This window comes from Cuculus canorus, chromosome Z (assembly GCF_017976375.1).
Source record: "Cuculus canorus isolate bCucCan1 chromosome Z, bCucCan1.pri, whole genome shotgun sequence".
In the NCBI taxonomy this organism is placed as follows: domain Eukaryota; kingdom Metazoa; phylum Chordata; class Aves; order Cuculiformes; family Cuculidae; genus Cuculus; species Cuculus canorus.
In genome coordinates, this window is record NC_071441.1 from 67,882,838 (window position 1) to 67,910,328 (window position 27,491).

At 41.8% G+C, this 27,491-nt stretch overlaps 1 protein-coding gene across 8 annotated transcripts in view; it reads right to left on the minus strand.

Annotated features, from left to right (window-relative positions):
* UNC13B (unc-13 homolog B) overlaps positions 1–27,491 on the minus strand; it is a 222,798-nt gene that overhangs the window by 113,580 nt on the left and 81,727 nt on the right. For 5 of the 8 annotated variants that reach the window (XM_054053735.1, XM_054053736.1, XM_054053738.1 and 2 more), the window contains 2 exons: positions 26,201–26,527; positions 23,629–23,719 (listed from right to left, as the gene is read on the minus strand). In XM_054053735.1, the coding sequence (XP_053909710.1) occupies positions 23,629–23,719; positions 26,201–26,527 (418 nt within the window). Of the gene's footprint in view, positions 1–5,003; positions 5,537–23,628; positions 23,720–26,200; positions 26,528–27,491 lie in introns of those variants that run through there. The other 3 variants (XM_054053733.1, XM_054053731.1, XM_054053734.1) reach the window with 2 other exon arrangements.

The following is a 27,491-nucleotide window of genomic DNA, read 5'->3' on the forward strand; positions in this document are numbered from 1 at the left end:
CCGTTGTGTGTGCACTCCTGCTCCCTTCCTCTGCTCCAGACAAGGTCCTTGGCAGTCACTTGTCCCTTGTAAAGGACCTTTATTTCTCTAATGTTGCCTGTGCTAGGGCCACGCTTGTTTGTAGTGCAGATGGGGAAAGTGCCAATGACAGTTAATGCAGGTTCAGCCAGGAAAAAAAAATCCACTCTAATCTGGATGCATCCTCATTGATGTCTTTTTTTCTTCTAGAATCACTCCAGGAGTCATATTAACACTTAACAAGAAATCAGGTCTTTAGAGAAAGAGTATTTGCATCCTGGTATGCTGGCAGATACTGCAAGCCCACACTGACTACAGCAGCTTTGTTCTGACTGCCTTTCTAGCAGGCATTTCTCTCCAGGAGAATTCCATGCTCAGTTCAGCACAGCTGTCTCTGGGTGTGCAGACTGAAGAGCAGCATGCACAGGTACCATAATTTGTATGTTTCCCGGCTTCCCAAAAGGAATCCAGGCTCATGCTGAGCAGGATGAAGGCATCTCTTGCTTCACCTGGGGGTGTTTCGGTTGTTCTGCAATTCCCATGAGGGCAAAACTGACATGCTAAGATTTTAAACAGGGAAAACAGGTGAACTGCTACAAACACTGCACAGCTTATTACCCTGTCACCATCCACATTTCTGAAATATCCTCATAACACACAAATAACAGTTACTTCTGCTCCTGTCATACAAATTTGCAATGACAATAGGAGTGCAAACATGCTATCATCCATGACTGAGAAACAAGAATGTGAGAAAACTCATGAAGGAATAAACTGCAGTAATGAGATCTCTGTTCATGAGCTGGGAATCAGCTATACTTTAGACTCATCGCACTCCGGAGAAGGTCAGTCTTCACCAGGCTGACTACAGCAGGTTGCAGCCCTCTCTGAGCAGCATCTTCACTTCTGTGAGCCACTGGACAAACATGGTTCAAAGCAGAGGCAGCTCTGCGGTGCCTTCAATACTCTCCCACACACAATGAGCCAGCTGTGGGTGAGAGCACAACCTCTGTGTCCTTTAAATGAGGTTGTGTTTTTACCAGCTGTCTGGTTTCCATCACACTAAGGAAATACTGAGACATGATAGAAGGTGCTGGTACCCTACGGTAGATGTGATTTTCAGAGTCATTGGCCACAAGGTATAAAAGCAATTAACTATAACCAAAAAGACAGCTCACAACAGCCTCTCTGGCTATCCACTCATGCCACCATGGCACCGAGTAAAGTCTTTCAGATTAGATTTTATTTACAGTACCCTCCACACAAACTGGTATTGCATTGAGTGTGCTAGCAATTACATTAGGAAAAGCAAAAAAGTATTGATAAATGGTTTTGCGACTTCACAAAGAACCATTTAAATGTGAAGAATACCAATCAACAAAATGCAGGGCATTCTAGGGGAAAAAAAAAAAGGTTTTGGCATTAACAGGAGAAAGAAATCATGGCTAAGGCTGCCATAGCAACATCGCCTCAGCGCTCTGCATGCTGAAACATCATCTCTTACTGGGAGTATCATAACATTTTTAAGCACATTAATTGCTGAAAGAATTATAACAACAAAGCTTGACAGAGATATGAAGGGTTACCTCCAGCTTTGCTGATGTATAGCTTCCAGAGGTAAGCATGCAATTTTCTAATTAACATGATTAGATTTAATTTTGGGTTGGATCATATCTAAACATGGCATTACTGCTTGCTTCTGAGAATGTGCCTCTTTTCAAACCCTATCCTGATAATTAACAAAAACTCTAACTTTTGAGTCCTGGCATGAATTTTTAGAACACGAAGGTATTGAGCTAGGCAATCCTGGGTAAAGAGCAGCTAGACTGAAGAACAAAATGTTCTCTTGAAAAACATGTTCACCTCAGGACATTTCTGATAAAAGCAAGGTGCAGAAGAGACACACGACATTTCGCAGTGGCTTAAAGAGGAAATACATCCATCTTATTTTAAAGACAAAAATTATAAAAGGACAAAAAATATTTTTAAAACAAAACAATGTGAGCAAATAAATTATTACAGAGTCCCTTGGTGGCCCTCTCACAGTCCCTTTGCAGCCAAGGCTCTACCTATGTTCTTGTTCAGGAATTACTGCATGAGCTGTGAAACCACATCCCAGCCCCGCTGGTAGAACTTCCTGAATTTTTTTAAGCACTTCCAATGATGTTTTCCAGGTTTCACCTGTACCTACAGATTTGTTTTGCTGAGCAAAAACTGTGTTGGAACACTTCAATGCAGACATCAATGTAAGCCAGCCTTCCCGCCTGTCACTTTATATAAAAAATACAGTTGAAACCTTCCCAAGGCCATTTGGTAGGTGTGACAAAAGGTCACATTTATCCAGTCAGTCACCCTCACAGTAGAAAACTGATCCAGGGAACACTACATATTGGCAGAATGAATTATGTGGTTCTACACCTCCCACATCACAGTTATTTCTTACCTTTTACACAGCCAATCAGCTGAGGCAAAAGCACCTCTGAATAATATTTTGTTGTACCAGCAAGTTATCAGTATAGCTACAAAGCGAAGGAACAGTAAAAACCACTAAGTATGAGGATAAAACACCCACTAAAGTGTTGCAAGTGCATTCACCAGTGTGAAAAACTCTGCTGCAAGACAGCATGAAATTAAACTCATGTAATTAAAGAGTACTGCTATGTAGTACAGCAAAGAGATAGCACACCCTGCCTTAACTCCTTAGTACCCTCTTCAAACACAGACGACACCATAAAAGTTGCTAAGTGCCTTGGCTTTCTGTAAACTGGGACTAATGTCCACCATCCAGCTAGCATCCCTATTGTGAGTGCAAATGGAGAGCAACTGAGACATTCAGTCCTTTCATGTCCAGTTGTTTTGGGAGCCCCCAGGGAGTGACTCAGCATCAGGCAGCCCTGCCATTGTTTGGGATGTGCTCAATCCCTCTGCAGCCACATCCTTTTACCACAGCTTTTTCTGCAAGCTAAAAGCAGCAGTGGCTGACCCAGTGGTGCACCGGTGGCAGTAACAAATGAGGTCTGTCATTACCTGGCAGCCAAGAAAAGGCAGCATCCAGAGACAGAGTTAAAGCAATAGAGGTTGTCCCAGAGCGCAGAGGGAGGCACAGTTTGGAAGCTGCCGACTGCAGAAGCAGAAGGCTGGTGCCTAGCTGGCAGGGCTAAGTCTAAGTCATCTACCTTGTTCTGAGACCATCCCACACCAAGAAAAAGGCAAAGAGGATAACCAACTGTTCTTATGTAAAGTTACTTCACTCCTTGGCAGCAAATACAAAACCTCAGCAGCAGCTATCAGCACTTCAACAGCAAACTGAGAAGCAACTGAGTTCAGCAGTTCCCTTATTTCTAGAGCATGGGGGGTTTGTACAGAGCTGCATCAATTAGTTCATGTTTTACCCACAACAACCTTAAATACTAGTTGTTCCTTAAAACAGATTTTTGCCAAATCAGGATTCTAAGGACTAAGTATTTTATTGAATAGCTGAGCCAGGAGCAAGAACCAACTTTTTGTTTAAAAGAAACAGCACCAAGAACTGAAACACAAACACTGGACCACGCTGAACACACTTGGGATCAAAACTGTAGAGATGCCTGCTGGGCTTCGGAGAAATGTTTCCAATTATTCAGCTGCCTCTCATCAGAGAGCAGACAGACAGCGCTGCCAGTACACACCCAGCAGTTCTTGTTTAAATAAGGTATGCGTGCAACGCAATGAAAACACTGAAGGATGCTAAGAGCTCTGCCTTGACTAAGAGAAACAGAATATGCTGTACCCCTCCTCTACTTGTAATCCGAGTTACAACCCAGGGCTATTAGTGTGAACTCATCAAGTGCTGCATTTCTGACCATACCCATCAGGAACACTCATTCTAAGAATTTTCTCAAAACTGATTACTCAATGAGGAGGTCTGGAGCTGATTTTCCAGGTAATAGTGCCTCAGCTTACCAGGACACTTTGGTAGGGGACAGACAGGCAGCACTCACCAACCCAGGACAATGAATTATGAGCTCCAACTTTATTTGTCATGGCAGCGTTAGCAAAGCTAAGGTACACACTGTTGCTACGTAGTCTGGCTCACTGATTCTGACCTGCACGGCTTTGGAGTAGACACTCGGCAGCATTCAGCCAGCGTGGGCAAAGGTAATGTAGGCAGCTGATGGAATAATTAGGGTTTTCCAGCTCATGTCACTAAACTGCAGCACTTGGCAACTAAAATCCTGCTGGGCTAAAACTGCAGCTTTACTTCTATAAGCTTTCTCCTTTTCATCTTGAGGACAGAAGACCTTAGCATTCTGTATTAAGTCTTGATGTTTATCCCCAAAAGGCTGTCTCTATTAGCAAAAGAAAGCTGCCCCTATAAAAGGAATGAAAACTGAAAAGATATTTGATACAGTCACACCATCTGCTCTGATTCACGAGCTTGTACAGCACCCTCATCACTCTTGCATGCCAGTCATTTCATCTCATCAGCTCACAAGCTTCTCAGCACAGGAAATCAGGCCAATGACAAATAACTCTGCATTAAAAGCAAGCCTGTTTTAAGTGACATTTAAGGAAGAATCAAACCAGTAATTTAATTACTCTCAAGCGATCAAATTTAAATTATCCCCAAATCCCTTTTCCCTTTAACTCTTCTTCACACAGTGATTTTCATGTCAAATTCCAGCTGAGAAACAAGCCCTGCTAACAGAAAAGTATGAGAAGTAAACAGACACAACCTCAATTATACCAGCAAAAAGACACCTATAATTAGTGTCTAAAGGGTGAACACAAAAACTAAGAAACAGAGCATGCAAATGAACATACTAACAGTAAATTGTCTTTTCGAACACGTGTTTAAATCCAGTCAGTTTCCAACGGAGCGACTATATTGCTGAAGTAAACACATATACACACAACCCACTCTAAAAATAAAGAAAATTCTCCTTGTTTGTTGCCTACTTGCAGCTTATACCCAGCCACTTCATTTGTTCCAATCGTTCACTTACCTTGCTGCTTCAAAATAAAATAAGAGCTTAGAATGTAAAGGAAATCATAGAATTAATAGAAAACTACAGAATATAACAGCTTGTTCTCATAGAAAAGACAAGTCCCAAAGGGTTCCTAATCCTGTTAAAGGTTCACCACATAATGAACTTTCACTGTGGAGATTATCAACATATTGTTGGTGTCCCATGTCAGCTACCAGGGAAACCAACATTAAAGGCACCAAGAGTATCCCGTTCCACGGCAGCAATAGGATGAGAAATCACATAAAGTTGAAGGCATGATTTGAAGGGTTAAAAAAAAATGCAAACAGCTGCTAAAAATCCAAAAAGCAAAAAAACCAGCAGAAGCCAATGAATATAAAAGCCAAAAACGCAGAAATCCTGTCGGCTTCCAGGAGTATCCCTCCACAGAAATTCTTTAGTTCACCATCACAGTGCCTCTTTTCCCTTTCTCAGGCAGTATCAAGTACAGTTAAAACTTCATCCTTCTCTTCAGTTGTGACTCAACAGAAAATATTGTACTTCAGAGGCAGAGAGAAAGCTGTGCAGCTATCGCTACTTTACTCCTCCTCGTCAGCTGCTTACTGCCTAGCTCCTCACACACGCAGCCTCCCCACTCCGCTCGCGCACCAACACTCCTCGCCTTGAAACGATTCTCCACTTTATTATTCATTCAGAAGGAAATACGAACTGATGGAGCCAATCTGACTAAAGACAAAATGCACTCCTTCAGCATTATGAGAGCAGGCAGTACAGCACAGCAAGCTGATCTGTGCTGGAAAAGAACTCTGCCTGACTCCTGGTATCCTGCAGGACTGCTGAGCAGGAGGGCTGGGGAAAAAAAGTCCAGGACTCACATTACTAACCAGCTCCAAGAAGATTCTTCACCCAACTCAGATACAGATGTTTATTTTCATATCTCCCGTTCAACCCAGACTAACCCGCAGGATTCCATGATGCCCTCACTGAAATGAATCTTATCCAGTTTCCAAGGAACACTAGTACCAGTTCTGCTGTGAGTGTGGGGGATTGAACACCCGTTGATCAGCATTTCCCAAAAATAAAAGTCACATTGTTACATAAAAGAACGACTGCAGAAGTGCTGTGCACAGAATCAGACCCACTCATGTTGTTCTGACACTTCTCTCCTGGGAGAGACCAGCAGCAGGCACTTACCCAGTCTGAATTACCGGCACCACTTACTTGCCCCACAAGCTGCCCCAGGAGCATCCAACACAGAGCTACCAGGAAAATCTTCCTGTCCAGTTGGTCCACGTTCACATCTTCCTTTGCACAAATGCTCCCTTCATCCCATCTCACTTCTTCATGCACCCAACAACAAGCACCCACCTCCTTCCCAAATGCTACTTCCCTGCCTTTAGCACCAAAGACACTGTACAGGAGCTGTGCACATTGCCTGGTTTTGCTCAAGGACAACTCACCGCATCTTTCAAAACAAAGTCTTTTTACAGTGTGGAGTGGGATTTTGCAGAGGCCTATATGACTTAGCCATGGAAATGCCACTATCCTCCCATCTGCTGAAAAACCTCCTACCTCCCTGTGAGCCAGCCTTGCTATGAATGATACTTCCCCTCCAATCTCTTACCTACACCAATAACAACTTTTATTCATTGCTTCTTCTACAAGAATCATTGTGCTCCCAGCCCTGCCCTCACTGCATGGGATATTCTCCAAGCACCTTCTACCCTCTGATCTCACAGCTCCAACTCAGCACCTCGCTGAAGTGTTTGCTGACAACAGCCAGGCTGGTGTCTCCATCAACTCATTTGTTTTACGAACATAAGTACAAGTTTTGTAACCAGGCAGACCAACAGTTCACAGTATTTTTTCTCAGCAGCACCACTGGTAAACAAAAGTGCTGTATTTTGCACCTGGGACACGGCAACCATAGATATACACACAGACTGGGGAGCAAGAGGTTGGAGAGCAGCGCTGCAGAAAGGGATATGGTGGTTCTGGTCAACAGCAAGTGAACATGAGCCAGCAGTGCCCTGGCAGCCTACAAGGACAACCGTGTCCTGGGGTGCATCAACCACAGCATTGCCAGCCGGTCTAGGAAAGGATTGTCCTGCTCTGCTCTGCACTGGTGCAGCCCCACCTTGAGTACTGTGTGCAGTCTTGGGCACCACAGGATAAAAAGTACATCAGGCTACTGGAGAGTGTCCAGAGGAGGGGCACAAAGTTGGTGAAGGGTTTAGAGGGGAAGCCATATGATGAGTGACTGAAGTCACTTGCTGTGTTCAGCCTGGAGAAGAGAAGACCGAGAGGAGCCCACATTGTGATCTACAGCTTCCTTCACAAGGGGAAGAGAAAGAGCAAACATTTTTCTTTTCTCTCTGGTGATCAATGATAGGACACGAGGGAATGGCAGGATGATGGGCTAGGGGAGGTTTAAGTTGAATATTAGGAATAGGTTCTTCACTCAAAGGGTGGCAGAGCACTGGATCAGCTTCCCAGGGAAGCTCTTGCGGTGCCAAGAAGCATTTGGACGACACCCTCAGACACGTGGTGCAAATATTGGGGTTATCCTACGCAGGGACAGGAGCTGGACTTGATGATCCTTGTAGGTCCTTTCCAAATCAGAACACTCCCATGATTCTATGCTCCTTCCCTATGCAGTCACAGCCGTAACCCATGCAGTCATGCACAGAATCAGACTACTAACCTCCTTGCAGAAAACTCTCCCTCTTCTAGCTCTTTCTCTTCCTGCAGGGGCAAGGACCATAGGTCAGATTCTCAGATGTGTTTTAACTTTAAAAGTCTCTGAGAGCCTGACTCCAAGTTTCTCATTATATGTTTGCATCTGCCAGGATAACAGGGCTCCTACTCAACTGAGGACACTGGGCTCCCTGCAATAGAAATGATTGCTACTAAACACACCAATTATAGCACTTGAGCTCAGAGCCGGAGCTCTGCATCACATTAATCCACATAAGGCTAAAGACTGCCCAACTGGAAAAACCAAAATGCAACCCAGGATTTGCACTGCACTTAGTACCTTTCAAAACTCTGCACATGAAAAAGACAAAGAAAGATCTTGCCAGGGGTCTCTTTCACAGCAAGAATTGAAAAAAAAAAAACAAACCATAACATATTAAGGATCCATTCAGACACTTTGTTATTCACATTAACTCTCACCTGAAGCAGATATCAGACAGCCTCCCAGACCTTTATATGGCTTACACGTTCCAAAAATCCTACTACAAATGAGGCCAATGTCATCTCGTGCCTCTGCTCTTCATGTTTCTTCCTTCCTTGGTCTTTGCTCACTATTGCACCACCAACACCAGACATTAGCACACCCAAGTCAAAAATGCAGTGGGGCCAAACAAAATCCTCCAGCTGCAGTTCTTAAGATCCAAAGAGCCTTTGCATATTTCAAAGCACTGACACATCAAATCCCAATATCCCTTGTCTCATAAAAACACAAGCAGAAAAATGCAGAGAAAAAAACAAGCAAGTGTCATCAGACAAAAAGATAGGAGACATCGCTAATGGAGGTCATGAGCAATGAAGTGCTGGAAAATGTCACGGCCCTCACCAGAGCTCGTAGGGAGCTGAGAGGAAAATGTGGTTACTAAAAGACAAAAACACAGGTGCCCTCAGAAGCAAGTCAGACTGCACTTTCAAACATTTTAAAACCCTTACCCAATGCATAGGAGATTGACACAGCGCATAGGTTCTGTTTTTCCAGGATTGTTTGATTACTGAAGAAATGAAAATAACTTGAAATCAGGAAAAATAGGCACGACTTGCATCTGAAAACATACTATGAGAAAGAGTGTGCTTTACCTTAAGGCTCCAAGCATTGAGTTATTTGCCTTCTACTAGAGAAACAAACTTCCACTTAAAATTTTAAATACTTCTTACTGTGATTTTTTAATTCGCCAACAGATTTTAATTTTAGCTTGAGCCAGCAGGGAATTATTAAAACTGATAAAGCTAGGCTCAGCTATATAGGCCAAACGCTTTGATGTCTGCGAGGTCTACATTACTCTTTCTTCTTTTTTAATCCTCATCTATTTCATTCCAACTTCCTGTAAAGTACTGAATTACTGATAAAATTGTAAAAGTAAGCAATTCCTTCACAGGCACGAGTGGATTAACCAAATGAAAATGAGCACACTTTGAGCAGAGGTCTTGCTCCTCCCTCTCCCACGCTTGTACCCCTTCTCCCTGCAGGAAGACAAGTCAAAACACTTGTAGTGTCCTGGTTCTTCAGGAAGAACAGAATGGGGTGGTCAAGTAAATTACAGGGTTAGGATGTTACACAAAGAGATGAAACAAAAAGACAAGAGGGAAAAAAGTCAAGAGAGAAGAGGGACGAAGGAGAGAGTTTGTCTGGAATAGCAGGGATAAATGCTGCCCAACTCACACTCAGACTTAATTCATCTCACAAATGGCCTCAGATACCTCTGACTCAAGTGCTCTCTAAAACAATTTTTTAATGTCTTTCACTGGAAGAAAAATAAGAACCTTCTGTCCCAAATGAAACCACCCACTGCACCTCCCTAAAGACAGAGTTCTGAGTAAGGCAGTTTGAGCTCAGTGCTGCATTAGACCTCAGAAGTCCAAACACACAGTGTTAAGCTCACTAACCAATTTAGGAGTGAAAACATGCCATTTATTATCTTCTTCAAAGCCACAAGAAGATTCAGTCAATCAGCAGGCTAAAGACCAAAGTGTTAATGCAATCCCATTCCCCAGTGAACACTACACTTCAAGGAGCTGTGCGTCACCGCAACCAAAGCTGTGCTGCTGGGACAGAAGCATGGAAAAGAGGAGACTGTAGATTCTAAGGCATTTAAAACTACCCTGTCAATGCCATTTCTGACATTACAATGAACACACTTAGGAAACAGATGCTGAAGATGTTGCTTTCAGATATAAGGACAAGTTTCTTTACACAAGGTGTCACTCAAAGCACTGATTCTTTCTTGTCCCCTCAGGAAAGGGTAAGGCAAGGTGCAAGGCTAACCTGCAAGCTCAGAAGGGAAAAAAAGCACATGTACCTCCTCCAACACCCTACGCACCTTGGAAACTGATAACAGCTATACATTGGTCTTGAGGCAGTCAAAGAAAAGGAAGGAGACAATCTTTCCCAAAGGTTCTCACTCCTGAAAAATGTTTTTTTCTCCCACAGAAGCTGAATTATTCATTTTATAGAAAGACAAGAATAGCACTGGCATGTTGAAAAAATGCTAAAGATCAAAGGTATTAGGACTGTTTACCTTCGAAAGACAGGCAATGTAAATCCATTTGTCATGAACATGAGAGAACAAAACACTGGCTGACTCGCATTCGTACAAAAGATGTTTACTCTCCACATGTTAACATTATTTGACTGTAAGGTTGTATGCTGAACCCTGAGACATGAACATTGCTGAACTAACAGAAGGAAAGATTTTAACACAGACTGGGAACAAAGGATCTTTCCAAGGCCAAGAATGCTGTAAGATTATAGACTCTTAGAATGGTTTGGGTCAGAAGGGACCTTAAAGGTCATCCAGTTCCAACCTCCCTGCCCTGGCCAGGGATACCATCTATGGATCAGGTTGCTCAAAGCCTCATCAAGGAGCAGGATTTTTATAAGGTTAGTGAAAAAATTAGTTAACACAGTACTAATGCCTTTGAAGAATTATGAATCTTTCCACTTCACAATTTAGTCCAACAATGCAGGATTGTTTAAAGACATTAGAGTTGCCTGCAGTGTGCCCTCCTATCTCCATCTCTCTGGGGAAGCTGCTGCCACACCAAAGACTTCTCCAGAGGCTAGAACAGATATAGTCTGACATGGGAAGTTTTAAGGAGCAAAATCCTTAAGGAACTGCTGGTCAGAAAGTTAGAAAAGCTCAAATTAAAATCATCCTCCATTTAATTTGTTCATAGTCATCAGTGTCACTCAGGACAAAGTCTTTCGTAAGAGATTTGTGGAAGGCCTCTAAGCACACAGCCTGAATACTTGCATCATTCTCATTTCCAGGCAGACATTTGCACTCTTAACTTTTGGGATACAAAACCAACTACTGTCAGCTCTACAACTCAGCACTTCATAGGAGAGGCTATTTTGTTCCTCAACCAGTAAGATCAGCCACTCTGTGGCATAAATATGCCTTACCTCCCAGACAACACGCTTCTTTCATGAGCTGCTGCCAAGACAGTGCCAATCCCACTTGGAACAGCCCACATCAGCCTTTAAAATCAGACTTTGAAAGGAAAGCTGTGTCAGGTGACAGCCCCTGGGGTGGCACGTTATCTCTTTTTTTTCATTACAGACATGAAACCTTATTTAAATGTGCCCCTGACAACAACGGAATGAGCTCGTGTACTGGGTTTTAGCTGCCCATCTGAACGTGTGAAAGACATTCTCTAGCCGAATTGTCATTCTCCACTTTTAATCAAACAGTACAATTAGAAGATGGACTTCTAGCAAATGTGTGCTGCCCTCTGCAACGCAGCTAACTCAAAAACGTTACCAGTGGATACCCTCATTCCCTATAATACTGGCTTTTAAACTACAGTCAGCTTGAACACCTTAGGTCAGCAGGCAGTGAGGAAGCATTTATAGCAGAGAAAACTCTCCCTCTGCTGCTTCCTCCTTCAAATTACATCTCTTTCCCTACTGATGGCATCCTAAACACAAGGACTTGCTATTTCACAAAATTGGAAAATTATGATCAATGTCTTAATTGCACATCTAATTAAATAATCAGCACCCCTAAAAGGCAAAGGCACCTGAACACAGACATGTGCTGGAGGTGGAAAAATCTGAAATTATACTCTCAGTTAGAGCTGTAATTACTTTTTTGATCAAGAGAAAAACTTGAGAAGGAAAAGTTTCAGATGCTGTGAGATTTAGAGCTCAGGTAGATACAACAGCCTTCAAGCATGAATAAGTTGAGGCAAGCACAAGGGAAGGAAACTATTCAGCATTTCTATTGTGTGTATATATATATAAATAACCAGCTTACCTTGCAGCAGTGGAAATCTAGGTTAGGCATACGGAAAAGCTTTTAATCATAAGTGTAAGTGAGCATCAACTGTCTAGGAAAGCTACAAAATCTCCATCTCAGAAGGTTTTCACAAAGGGTGCACATGCATTTTTCAGGGATGCTTTTGATGACGACAAATAGTCCAGTTAGTCATGGATGCTCCATCTCTGGAGGTGTTCAGGGAGAGGATGGATTAGGCTTTGAGCAATCTGAACCAGTGGAAGGTATCCCTGTGGATGGCAGGAGAGTTGAAACTGGACAGGCTTTGAGGTCCCTTCCAACCCAAACCATTCCATGATTGATACTATGAATAACCATATGGAGCAACGCCCAGCTGCCTCAGACGATGAACCGCTTCCCCTGGTGGCACTTTCTTCCTCATGGGCTACAGATGCATCATCTTCCAAAAAGCAGGGAAAGAATCTTTTTTACTACCCTATCTTCATCTTTATGATTCCTGGCTTAAATAATATGCTTTGCTGTGTAGGTAGGAATAATTTTGTGCATTTATATTCCCTGCAGAAGGTAGCAGTTGATTAATGTACCAAAATACCCCACATAAATACTTGTTATGAACCACATATAAGCCTCTGAGTCTCTGAGGACGCTGTTAGTGTAGGCACTGAACAAGAAAACAGGGGCACTGCCACACTGTAACTCTGACAAACCTGACTTCAGCAATCACATCCAGATTAATAAGCCCAGAGACAGCTTTCACACCTCCAGTAAAGGCAATTGACAGGCTCTATAAAATGCACCTGAATTAACTGGGTCTAGAAACCCAGTCAGTCTGCTCCCCTAATGGGGTGGGACGGAGAGGAAATTTAATGCAAAACATGAAAACTACTGGATTTAGAAGCAACTCTGAGGGGATGAAAACTGCTCCACAGGCCAGGCTTTGATTAGATAGATGACCTACATCAAGTGCCTGAAAGGCCAGCAAGACCCTTTGGCCAGTCTGTGACGGGAGGGACAAGCACAGTGTGACCAAGACACACCCAAATACTGAGCAGGGATGGGGTGATTCCAGCAGCTGCCTCTACTCTGTGCTCACAGGTCACAGAAGCCACTCCACCTCCACCAAAACTGGCGAGAAACAGATTCAAAGACAATCATCTTTGTCTTATGCTGTAACAGCTGCACACAGTTGTATATTAACTAGCTATTACTACTGCCAGCTAAAAATAGAGAGACTTAATTAGGATGAGTAATGTATCCATGTCACACAAATATGAAGGAGAGTTGTACTTACTTGAAATTAAGTTCCTTAAATTAGGCATAACAAAATTCAGAGTGAACACACCAGCCAATCTATAGATACTTGTGTAGACAAAACTGGATCCTTCAAGTACCCATTACATGAGGTGTCACAAAAAGTTGCATGCAGTTCAATCTGCTGCATTAACATGATACACTGAATAAAAATAGAAATATTTAAATAAATTGCAATAAAATTTAGCACTCCTAGTTTCTTTATAACAGTTTCTCAAAAATGTGTGTTATCTTAAAATACAAGGTGAATATTGACTCATTAACAAAAATAAAGAACAGATGGAAACACGGTTAAAATAAACTGATCTTTTACTTGAAGCAATCTTTATTTATATTTCATATATTCTTGTATGTAACAACTTAAAGTACTAACCAAAGATGGGCTAAATAGATACATCAGTTCTAGGCTAAATCTAAATCCCCTTCTAGCTGGCTACCTCCATTATCTTCTTTTGAGTACACATCACCGATTTTGCCTTAATATCCTCTGTTGCTTTTCAAGCTCTCCTAGAAAAATAATTCTGTAGCTTTTCAAAACTTTTAATGAGTATAAGATCAATTGCAATCTACTATCCAAATAAGCAACTGGAATCCCATCGGGAATTTTTTAAATCTCATTTAAGAACAAACCTGTTTACAAATACATCATATTTTCTGAAACTCTTACCACTTGAACATTTGTCAGAAAACAAAATTATATCTATGACAGGTTCATTACCAGGCATGAGTCACTAAAAACTACCGCTCTTCAAGAAGCCCTTCACACAGTCTAACATCCTTAATATCTGCAGTGCAACTGCATGGAAAGGCACCATTGAAGAAGGACTGGATAATTTTCACAATTTTACTTCAGTGACAGCATCTAAATAGCAAATACCTCTCCCACACACCTCTGGTTGTGCTCTGAAACTCACTGGGTCCTGCGATGTGGCAGAGCTTGGCAGCAAAGGCGGGCAGGTGGGCAGTGTGAACATGGGGAGGCCACACTACGAAAAATAGTTAACAGAGACTGTGGTTCCATGGACATTTCTCATAGCCTGCTTAAAGGCTTCCTGGATGACAAAGTCCCATTCTTTGCTCCCACAGGCGATTGTCATAATAGCTTTCACAAACAGACCTATTTTTAGATTAATTAGAAACAGAAAGGGCAAAGAAACTCGTTTGGAAGCTGTTCACTAACAATTAGAAGAATTGCTTTCTGATTTCTAGCCTGGGTTTGTTCATAACCAGCTTATACCCTTCTGTTCTTGTGCTAACATTAACCTTTAGCTTAAATAGCTGTAAACTTGCCAATATTTACTCCCCTGCTCTATTAGTACGTGGCAGCAACATCCGCTCTCAGCTTTCAGTCTGTTAAGCTGAGCCATACTTGTTTGGTCTCATCTCACACATCCTCAGCGCCTCCTTTCCCAGGGCTGCCCCAGTGTCCCCTCTCCTGCTTCTATAACCTGTCCTCTGATTTTTGCAATAGCCTACATCTTCCCAAATAATTTGCTGGTTTCCGAAATGGTATATTATAAATATTAAAGAAATACAGGCAGATGAGATGTATTGGCCACCTGGTCTGTCAGAATGCAGAACAAAGCAGCATGCAATTAGTAGCCGAATTCAATGAATCTTTGACATTAAAAAGTGCAGGAAAAAATCAAATCTACTCTATTTGACATACTACCTAGCATGAGCCAGAATTAGAATCCTGCTGTCTTCAGACATTATACTACATTAAGAATTGTCAACAGTGTTTTGACTTCCAAATGCCACTTTTACAGTGGAGGGAAAAATAGCAATCATCCTACTTTAATCCTGATGCACAGTACTAGAATATTCCAATTACAACAACCCTTACAGAACTCCAAAACTTTGCTCAGGAGCTTTCAAGGCAATCCTACCCTACGTCTAAAGAAGATAAGTAGCCATGCCGCCTGGAAAACAAGAAACAAGTGACAGAAGAACATGAAAAGACAAAATTGTTATGTACAAACCCCCTTTTCCTGACCTACTGTTGTTTTCCTATGAGTTATCATACTGTTCAAAGCATTTGTTAACAATATATGCTTATTTAACACTTCATTTATGATGCTCTCAGCTACTGTTAGTTGGCTCATCTTTCCCCTAAGCCCTGCGCTTTGTAAGCCAAAGCCCACTGCTGACTCTCCGGTGCAGCATTTCTTGCACAGATTGCTTCAGTAATACACAGCACTGGGAAATATCCCCTCCTCCCACGCACAGTCTTAAAAATAAGAGTGTGAAGTCTGGCTCTCCCAACAGCCAACGCTATTTTTAAGGGCTGCGTATGTGTCAGGTAGGAGTCCCCCCACCCACTTCTCCCATTTGCACCCCTATTCTGAGCAGGAGGAACTGACTTACTCCAATGCTGTCTGAAGTTCTCTCAATTTCTACTGATTAGCACCATGTGCAAGTGGCACATCAAGTGACCAGGACACCATAGGTTTTTGCACCTACTTCATACCAGATAGAAGGCTCTACCAACAAAGCACATGCTGCTGTTAATTCCTTCTGCCATTGCACCCCCGAAAGACAGTGCAAAAAGCGGAGTTTTGGATAAGGTGGCAACAGTTGCCTCAGCTCCAACATTTTTAGTACTCTTCTATAGCCTTTGGTACACATTATTTAGAGGGTTTTGTTCACTCTCCAAACAGATCTGGGTTCCATTTTCCCTGAAAGCTTCAGACAACTGCTGCAGCAGGTCCTGGGAATGGAAAAGTGCTTGCTCAACAAAGTATTTGAAAAAGTCTTGGTACAAATGTGAATACAAGCTGGGCAGCACCACGTGAAAGGTGAGGGGAAAAAAACTTACTGTCATTCATCGTGGTGTTCTGTGCACATGAATAGTTCCTTGCAACACACAAGTCATTTCTGGGGACAACAAACACAGAAATCTCTACAATCAGATTGGCTAAAAGAAATTATGGCAGAGACAAAAAGGCAGCAATTCTTGGAACGTTGTCTACCTGGGAACCTGGGGGCCTTATGAGAGACATAAGGCCATCCACCCACTAAAACTTTTGTACTTTGCAAATGCAGCAGCTACTTTCCATCCAGCTTCACAAGTCAAACACTCAAATATGAAGTGAGATACAATGTCAGATTATTCACATCATTCTCAGTACTGTCATTATGACCTTAGAAGTCAGAGAGCAGAAGCACAGAGTTCAGCCAAACTGGATTACTTGACCTTCACATGCAGTGCTGGCACAAAGTAAAAGATGCACCTGCTTGTGGAACATTCCATGTTTGCAAACTACATCCCAGATGCTGCACAAACACATTCTCTTTCTTTTTAAGGAAATCAATGGAACAGACAACAGAAGAAAAAGAAATACATTTGAGTTGCTATTCATAAGAATTTTGACCTGCAGATGGGTAGAGTTTACAGTACAGAACTAGAGAAGCAAAGCTGTAGTCCTGAACACTACTACAGGCAGAGAAACATGTCAGGATTCTTCAGCTTCATATGGAGGCTACCCCTGGTCTCACAAGTCCACAGGAGGCTTGCAGTGAAAATTCATAGAACGGTTTGTGATGGAAGAGACCTTTAACGTTCATCTGGTCCAAGCCCCTGCAGTAAGCAGTGAGCAGGGACATCTTCAACTGCATCAGGCTGCTCAGAGCCCCATCCAAGGTGACCTTGAATGTTTCCAGGGACAGGGCATCCACCAGCTCTTTGGGCAACTTGCTCCAATAAAATAGCATTATAGGAAACTTAGATGTCCACTGCAAAATCCTGTTACACCTAAGGAAACTCCCCAAGTACACTTGTGTTTTTTCTAACCAGCAACAGGAAGGTATGGAGAACTCTGATATCTGTGACGGGGACAGATGTCCTGTGTGCTGTGGAAAACAGCCCATCAACACCAAAACTGGTGCATAGCAGTGGTGAACAGAAGCTGAGTGACAGTACATTGTCAGAGAAGCTTGAAGAAAATCCTGTTAGCAGCTGAACAGATTCCTAGCTGCTGTGGTCATTATGAAAAGCATTTCTGACCAGCATGCTGCTTCACATGAAAGCATTTCTCTTCATTTTAGCCAAACCGCTCTAAAAAGGGCAAGCCAGCTGATTTTTCTCACTGGAGAGAAGGTTATGAAAAAGTTACTCAAAAAATCACATCACCAGCTAATAAAGGCATGACATTATTTTCTTGTGTATATATACAAATAATTATCTCTTTGCTGTATCATTACATTCATTGTAAAGCAGGTTAAAAACTGATAGCAAGTCTGAGGGAATCTCAGTAAAGATAAATAAACAAGCATTTTATTCCAAACAGATGTGAATATGCTGATATGTTATTTAAGACAGCTGGAGATGAAAGAAGCTCTTCCTCCTCCGAGTAGGGCATGTCAGTGGGACCTTCCCTCACAGAAATGCAACCAGAAAAGACAACAGACGCGGGTTGTTCCGGCACCAGGGAATCAACCTTCACTAAGAGCTGCCTCAGGAAACCCACGTGGCCTTTGAGGAGTCCCGCAAGACTTGACAGTCAGCAAATTCAGATGAAGGTATGGAAGTAAGATTATGACACTGGGAGACAGATGATCCCCCCCTACTTTGGTATTTAAATGCTTCCTAAATGATTATTGTTGTGAGCCCCTAAAGGATCTGGAAGCCATATATGAGTTTTATAGATAAGGTATGCAGAAATCATTGACTGCCATTGTAAGCCCAGACACCTGACAACAGATAGTCTGCAATACAGAGAGCAGTGACCCTTGGATTCTGCCTCACCCACACAGAACTGATCTCCTCCTTAGGGAAGGAACAGCAACAACATGAGGATGTTCTACAGATCACCAGCAACTCTGATCCCTGGGACATTTCATCAGCAATGCTGGTATTTTGGTGGAGGCCAGAGATAACTTTCATAAGCACAATAGGTAGAAAAGGAGGAAGACATTTAAATGGAAATGTAGGTTTTCTATACAAAGAGAAGTTTCTAGTAACTCTCTGTCACACTGCTTCGGTTTGCTGCTTTGCCACTGTGTAGGAGGCTTTGAAAATGCAGAGCTTACTCATCTTCACAGGACTGATAAAAAGACACCTAGGCAACAAAGCTTAAGGGAAATAAAATGCCAAAAGTAAACCATTGCATGGACTGCACAGTTCACAAGAGGTGTAAAAGTGCAGTTTCTAATTCTTTGGATGCTGGCTTGAAGCAGATATGCCCTGTTCTAGCATCTGAGCTGGTGTACAGAACAGAGTTTAACTGACCAGAGGATCTGGATTCACATGTGGGGAATCAAAGCAGGCCAGTACCTTACAAATTAACAACCAAAACTGGCATCAGTGAGCACCTTGCTGGTCTCCTCACTGGGGTGGAAGTCCAGGAAGGACTCCTCGGGGCACCCCACAGCTACTTAAGGAGGGGATTGTGCTAGTTCGCACTGACACCTTGCTTTCTCAAAATAAAACTTTGCACTCCAAAAATCACTGATTCAACTCCTTCCCCAGAGCAGGGCTTTTAAAAGTGAGACCCTGACGGTTCTTAAATATTTGCAGGTACTTGATCGGAAGTGCAGACTGGGAAGCTATGGAGCATGGAAAAACAAGACCAAGTATAATACTGGGTACCTGTACAACTGGAGTAGAAAAGTCATTTCCCACTGCAGGAGCTTCTCATATCCCAGAAAATCAATGTCATGAACTACGCCTGCCATCTCAGTAAGTGATCCCATTACATAGCAGTTAAAAAGAACAAACTATTGACATGTAACAAGGAAAGACATAGATTAAATCAAAATAACTGGTGTAAAATGTAATCTAGAAGAAGAAAAGAGGAAACACTGCTCTGATACCCTTCGTTTTGAAATGAAAACAAAAAAGAGTAAAATTATGCATAAGGCTTCTCCCCATAAACAAATAAAATATAAGTGGATAAAATCCCAGATCTCACACTCTCTTGTAACACCTGAAAGAACTGGTAAGAGGGCAATTTCATGATTTGACTGAATTTTGCTCTTCTCCAGTCTGCCAGTTCTTCAGTTATACAAAACTAAGATTCAAATGTGTGTAATTTTAAAAGTGACACAGCTGTGTCCCTAGCTGAAAACTATTTAAGTTAAAGGCAGTTGTGAGTTGAAGATGCACTAGATACATGCTTGTACTACTGGAAAAGATGCTCCCACAGAGGGACTGCAGCAGACAAGCTATCAATTAATTCCTCTTTGTAGACAAAGTTCTAAGTGTGAAGGTGAGAATTATTGAGTCATTCCTCTCAGGGCTGAAAACCCTAGTTTGATTCTGGCATAATTAAGTTTCCTCTTCACAAACACAGAAAGAGAACAAGCAAAACAGCAGAAGCGAAGAAAAAAATATGCATGCCACCACAAAGCTTTTCCAACATGCACAGTTACGAATATCTGTGCCATTTTATAACTGTCAAGTCTTAATTAAAATACTACGTTTCTCTGACTCATAGTGCTGTAGGATGCATGTATATTATTCACATGAATATTAATCTCTTTCCAGGTAGGAGGCTGAATTGCTCAGGGGATTTATAATTGCATCACATATGGAAACTTCTTGGGTGACTTATTTTTTTTTCTTCTTTCAAATTTCAGCCAGATCATTGACAATTAAGAGTCATAAAAACTATTTCAGCAGTCTGTGAGAGACGAATCCAGCAGTTTGCATCCATGAGCTAGAGCTCCATGTGTATTAATGAAATTATATTGCACCTCAGGAAGTGGAATGTGGAAAAGAGCTGAAGACCTCACTTTGAACATCAGAGACATAAGCAGCTGCTCTAAGCGCTGGAATAAAACAGAAGGGTAGCCCTCTTGAAAGTTTCTAGGTGATGATGGAAAGTGGGACCATGTTAATATAGAGTGATCAGAGCAACGAGACATGATCTTTCCTAAATACCAACAGAAGCACCTGGTTAGATTATCACCACAGGGACGTTTAAAATCCTGATATTTAATCCAGGTAGTCTGTATTTGCATCACTGACTTTCAAACAAGATCTAGGAAGGAGCTGATGATGCACAAGGTGCAGAAAACAGCTAGCAGGAGATGTTCTTCTACACTGGAGCAAAACTACAGAGAGAAATGAGAATGCAAATGCACCCAAAAAAACTGTGACAGTATTCCTGATACCTTAGAAGGAAAGGAATCAGACAAGCAAGAAAACCCCTATGTAACTCAAGCACACAAACTAATAACAGCTCAGAAAATTAGTATCTCGAGCCCATGAGAAACAGGCTTAAAGGACCAGGGAGTTCACAGCTAATAGTCAGTTAAACAGTATGAACAGACAAAAAAGTTGCAGGCTATTCCAGTGCAAAGAAAGGAAATGACATAAAATCGGAGATCGATTCACCCCTTCAGAGGGCTTGAACCTCAAACCTCAGGAAGACTTTAAAGACAAGCATGATTGCACAAAAATGAAATCAACAGGAGGAACCACAAAACAAAACATCTAGCACTGAACACATAATGTGACAAGGAACGCATAGCCGCTACTCATAAGAAGACAAGCAATCAACGGGCAGCAGTAAGGAGACCGGAACATTCAATGCCTTAATTGCTTCTGGTCTTCACTGACAGGGACAACCACACTTAGGCAGATGACAGAATTAGGACTATTTTTTTTAAAAAGGGGAGAATAGAAGTTTAGCCAGTTATAACAGGGTGCAGTAAAGGAAAACAAATTTGAAAGCAAACAGATAAGGTAGTTATTTCCAAGACAGGTAGTCCTGATAAAGCTTCATCCTCAGGTACCAGGTTGCAACACTGACAATCACAAAGCACTACGATCTTGAAAAACAGGCAGCACACTTGAAGATTTTAAAAGGGCAAAGCAAGCATTTATGCTTAAAAAATAGGAAGAAGAGGACTTGGATAATTATGAAAGCACTAACTTGACTTTTTCCCCCCGCTCCTGGGAACTGAAGACTGGAACAAATAATCAAATTATTTGCAAATCTTCTAGAACATAAAACGGGGAGAAATAACAGCGAGCACGGTTTCATCAAGAGTAGAACTGTGTCAAATGCATTTAGAATTTCAACAGAAATTAGTCTTAAGGGTGGAAGAAGAACAGTAGAAGTTTTATATCCTGAGGTCTGGATGAAACTCCTAAAATTAATGCAACCACACTGGAAAAAATATACTCAGAGTAGCCAACCTCAAAGAATGCATTAAGCAGGGTCCCTCAGGCAGCTCTGGTAGCACACAGCCTGGCAGCTTGGGTACTACACAACTTTTTCACATACAACTTGAAAGATTTGTAGGCATAACAGATTAGGAAGAGGCAGACAGAAATGTGCTTAAAGAGTGAAAAAAAACAATTCTGTGAGAACAAGTGCAAAGCCATATTCAGCTGTAATCCAACACAAATATAGGCTGGGGAACAACTGACAAAGCACTTCTTCAGAAGGAACCTCAGCTCTGGAAAGGATAAGAGGCTAACTACACATCAGTGTTAGCCTGTGACTGAAAGGCACCATCACAGCAGGATACCTGGTATCTTGGGATATCAGGATCAACAGGCTGGAGAACAAAGTCTCCATTGCTCTGTAGTGCACATGAGCAGGCTCTCAGCTGGGTTTCTACAGTCAGCTTTGGATGAAGCACTTCAGGAAAAACAAAGAAAGGGGAAGAAAAAAAAAAAATTACAGACTGATAACAGAGAGCATAAAACAAAAGCTCACAAGAAAAGGCTAAAGGAAAAGGGTCATTAAGTGAACAAGTGAGGCTTTGTCCTCTCTTTGCAGCAGCCCTTCACTATTCCAAAGATGAAGAGAAACAATTCTGTTTCCTTATTCCTTTTCCTGAGCATGAGAAATAGATTTATACAGCACAAGAGAGATCCAGAGCAGAGGGTGGGAAACACCTTTGGACAGTAAAGACAGCTAAGCCCTGGAGCAGGCTGCTGGAAAGCTCTAACTCTTACCTTTTTTGTCTTAAGAGAATTTTGGATCAATAGTTGTTAGGAGTAATCAAGGCAAAGCAAATCATTACTTTTTCCTACCATAACTAAACCAGTGCTTCTGTAACGGTCATCTCAAAGCAAGTCTTCCTTCCAATTTAGCAGAAACACAAAGATTGATGCTGAACCACCTAATGGACATTCTGTTCTCTCAGAGAAAAAAAACCAAAAAAAAACAAAAAAACAGAGAGACAGATTGATCCATGGAAAAGCACTATTGAATTTCTTATATGTTCTAGTATGTTTGTGCACTTGTTTTCCATAAGGCACAGAACGGCTTTACTTGCATGCTCTATAAAATCACAACAGAAGTTTCTTTTCTTCTTAGATACTAACGGTGTTCTTACACGTCTCTTTCCACCTCATACTGACAGTTCTGACCTAAATCCCTTCTGCTCAGAAGTGAAGTAGCACAGTAACTTGTTAGACAGGAAAGAATTTACAATCTAGATAAGCTAAGGAAAAACAATTTGTGCTATGACATTTGAGATGCCTCCCCAGATGCCAAAAAAAACAACAAACCTTGTTTTCCTAAAAATTTGCAACAAATCCAGAAGAAAAAGAAAATTCTGGTACTGATACACACTGTAAAATAATTTCTTATAAAAACAAAACAAGAGAGCTATAGTCTAAAGTAGTATTTCTAAATTAAATATATTAACTCTGCACTTTGGGTAGTAGGCAATAGTTTATCATCTATAGAATATGAACACCATATGTTATCTTTCTGTGGGCATACAGATGGATGAAAGCAGGAGACTTTTTTTTAAAAAAAACCCAACTTTTCAGGCCTTAATCGCTGTTTTCTAAAACAAGCGTGTTTATACTGCTGAAGAAAATGTCACAACCTTTTCCTTTTGACTTCCCAAATCAAGATTATTTATTTTTAAATCTTACTCTCAGGAGATGGAAATACCAAGACTTATTATACACCCACTTTCAATTAGTGTATATAAAAATATTTGATGTAAAGTTTCCCAAGGAACATTTTCACACGACAAATAATACAGATAACTCCTACTAAAGCTAACAAGCTATCCTTAAACTGCCTTGAGAAAAAGTCTTCATTTCAAATAGTTTAACACAAACCATTTGGTCTCAGATATTATTATTACTATTTACAAATTCAGAGCTAATTTCTCTGCCTCTGCAACTTTTTGTGATATTCCTCTCCAGTACCACACAATGATGTTCAAAATGTTTGGCAGAATTAGATAGCTCTAAGACCATCACAATATGCTGCAATCCTATACAATACATTTGATTAAACTGTTGTCTGCAAAACACCAACAATATAGGAGATGTCTTACAAGGAAGAATAAATGACCATGAGGCACAGATCTAAAATCCAGGCAGCACAGAGAAGGAGCGAAGCAATATTCCATCCTACCTCTTGAAGCCGCAGTCGGACTTTGCTAATAGCTCTAATCCAATGGGCTCTTGCTGGAGGAAATGGTGGTGGTTCGATGTCACCATGGTAGCTTAAAGGCAAGAAACAGAAAATCACTGTATGAATAACACTCATTTGTAGCATCAATGATTCGGTGTTACACAGTGCAATCACTGCTTTAGCTCTGGAAGCTGAAGTAACCAACAGGCTCCAGTCAACACAGCCCTGCACATGCTCTGGGAAGCGGGAGGCTAAAGCAGAGGTCTTGTTACACACAAGAACCAGCTTGGAAACTGAAGAGCCAAAAGATACAAGCTAGGCTACAATCCAGCCCCAGGAGTAAGATGATGTTAGTCAGAACATCAGGAAAGCAGTCCAAGACACCTTATCAAGCCAGTTCAACACATTGGTACCGTAACTGCATACATACAGAGGAACATGGAAGATTTTCCATCCCTATGCTTGATGCAGGTCCATTCGAATCACTGCCTCTTCCTACTCACTCCTACTGCTAAAAAATCACAGTTCGTCTTCGACAGAAACACAGGCAACAGGGCTCAGTTGTGCTTTTTTCCCATTCATTGCACCTTTCTCCCTCCTTTTCTACAGCTTTTCAAGAGGATACATGCTTCATCTCAGATCTTCACTGCACATTTTACACTCCCTAGCCTCATGATACATTGGGCCTTTGGTTACATCCCTGCTTTTGTGTGTTGCTGAGGTGTAAATTGCCAAAACAAACACCCTTTCCAGTCTGCAACTGCTGACAGTATAAAAAATCATAGCTGAGAGCAACATGCATCAATGCCAGAGATCTAGCTCAGGTGCAACTCTAAGGATCAATGTTCTGAGCTCAGTTCCATGCATACTCCTTGGAGACAGGAAAGCATTGCCAGAGACTGGAGAGAAAGGGAGCCAGTGATGGAGGAGTATCCAAGTCAGATGCCTAAATTAGCCTGAAATAGACTATGTGAATAACCTTCCCTGTAAACAAATATAGGCCAGCCATTCTGGGACAAGACTCCTGCTGCTCTGTAAGGAGAAGAGGGAAGTGAGTCAGAGTTTAAAAACAGTTTAACACTTTTTTTCTAGTCTGGTTTCCCTTTTTTCATCTTTAGTGTAAGGGTTGCCTACACATGAACTGCTGTCGCTAATTCTCTCATATAAGCACAGTGACACGAGCTGTACCCGCCAAAGGGAACAGACAGGCAGACAACTTTCCATGGATCTAACTGAACCAGATAAAAACAACCCCGCATAACTACATCCACGCTAGGGGCTGCAATGCCTTGATTACCTCCAGGGAAAAAAGCAACTCCCAAAGCAGAGCAATTTTAAATTCCTGTGATATTTGAACAAACCCCCAGCGCATTACTCCCCCAAACTTAGCTGATATACGTTTGAAGACTGTTTTCAATGCTGCTGACAGCTTGGAAAGCCCAACCACAAGGACAAGAAAAGCTGCTGCAGTGAGTCAGAGCAACATGTCTATTCAAATTGTAACTCTACAACCTACAACTGCATAAACACTAACTATAATTGCAGTAGCCAACTACACGAGAGAGGAACTAGTGAAGCTCTAACTGTGACTACATGTAGTTCTTGGCTGCTCACATGTTAGCTTGATCACACAAGAGCAATGGAAGCAGCTATCTTTGGGTCAGACTACATTCATCAAAACAGAAATGGGAAATAGAGAATCATAGAATCATAGAATAGTTTGGGTTGGGAGGTACCTTAAAGATCATCTAGTTCAAACCCCCTACCATAGGCAGGGACATCCCACTAGATCAGTCTGCCCAAGATGCCACCCAACCTGGCCTTGAACACTTTCAGGGATGGGGCAGCCACAGCTTCCCTGGGCAACCTGGGCCAGCGCCTCACCAACCTCATTGTGAAGAAATTCTTCCTCATGTCTAGTCTAAATGTGCCCCTCTCCAGTTTATACCCATTCTCCCTCGTCCCATCACTACAAGCCTTAGTGAACAGTCCCTTCCCAGCTTTCTTATAGCTCCTTGCAGGTACTGGAAGGTCACTATAAGGTCTCCTCGGAGCCTTCTCTTCATCAGGCTGAACAACTCCAACTCTCTCAGCCTGTCCTTATATGGGAAGGTGTTCCAGCCCTCTGACCATTCTTGTAGCCTCCTCTGGATCTGTTCCTACAGTTCCATATCTTTCTTACGTCGGGGATTCCAGAACTGGACACAGTACTCCAGATGAGGTCTCACAAGAGAGGAATAGAGGGGCAGAATGCCCTCCCTCGCCCTGCTGGCCACGCTTCTTTTGATGAAGCCCAGGATACTATTGGCCATCTGGGCTGGGAGTGCACATTGCTGGCACAATGGACATCAAAGGAGCTTCAAGGCACTAGCAGTCTTTCCCCTCTACATGCATACAGAGCAAAGATAGTTTAAGCTTAGACAATGTCTCATAAATAACCAGACCCGCACATATAGATGTTTCACAGATCAGCAATATCAAGTTAGGTGCAGTAGCTTGAGGTTGGGAAAACAGCAAAGAGAGGAATCCACTTTGAATGAGTTGACAATAACTCAGTAATAGTTTCACCTACCTCACTTGGGCTCCTGCATCAACATCTTTGGGCTCCTCAAGTTCCAGAGGTAAATTAACTGCAGAATGGTCTGCGTGTTTCTCCTCTGTCTCGCAGACCCTCTCCTCCTCTCCTTTGCTGTGAGGCTCCTCTTGCTCCCTGAGTGATGCTTGTATATCCTTCTGGTAGCTGCCTGAACTGTGGTAGGAATGATTCGACATTCTTTCCTGGTGATCATCTTCTTGCTCAGAGCCATGAGCACTTTCATGGGAATGGTCCAGCTCACTTAGGTGAGAGCTTCCCTGGCTGACATTACAAGAGGAGCCATATCTACTACTGCCAGCAGGACTATGAGAGAATAAGAAAGACTATCAGAAAAAGCAGTGGCTTAGAGAAACACAAAGCAATCTGCATATCTAACAAACTGAGCGAGACACTAAATATTACTGAAAAGACATGTTTTGAAGTCATATTTAAATATTATGCTCCCCAATGTACATCTAAACTCTGAACTTCAAAATTTTGGTAGGCAGTAGAAGTACTTCACACAGAGCCCATCCATGTACACCAGTGTTCTAACAGTATACAGAACATATATGCCAATGTTTTTTCTTGCACCAACTGACAACTCCTTCATCTTACATCAGCTAGAAACAGCCAGTGAAGATATTCTAGTAACCGGACAGGAATAATACTAGAAACAATGTGATTCAGAGTGGAAGTGCTTCTGTCTTCTGTAGTTTCACTGCAGCTAAGGTCTTTTACCGTGACCATTTAAGCCCACTATTTTTAAGAAGTACAGTTAAAGTTAATTTTATTTATATATATATTATATGTTTATGACAAAATACATTGCAGTCAAGATTATCAACTTAAAAGTAGAGCAGTTGTTCAAAGGGAAGCCACACATCTCAGTACAACAGAGCTTTTTCAAGATTTTAATTTATATAAAACTTCAATGCCACAGGGGCATGGTCTCTGTGATTGAAGACACCACTTCCAGAACTGAATTCCTAGAATCTTCACACAGAATAAGGTGGACAGAAATCTCTCATGCAGTCAGGAAAACTATGGCCTAGAATTAAGTAGAATTAAGTTGTTTCCTCTCACTTGCACATTTAGGAGAATTTGAAGCCAGATAAGAAGTTTTGGTGGTGCAATGTTGCAACAGCATGAACAGAGGCACAAGTTTGACTTACATCATGCAGAGATATAAGTTTAGTGAGACTCTGGTTTTATTTTTTGAGGGCAACCATAACTTTAAACATGCACAGGACTGAACACAGACCAGGAAATATTGATACTTTCCTTT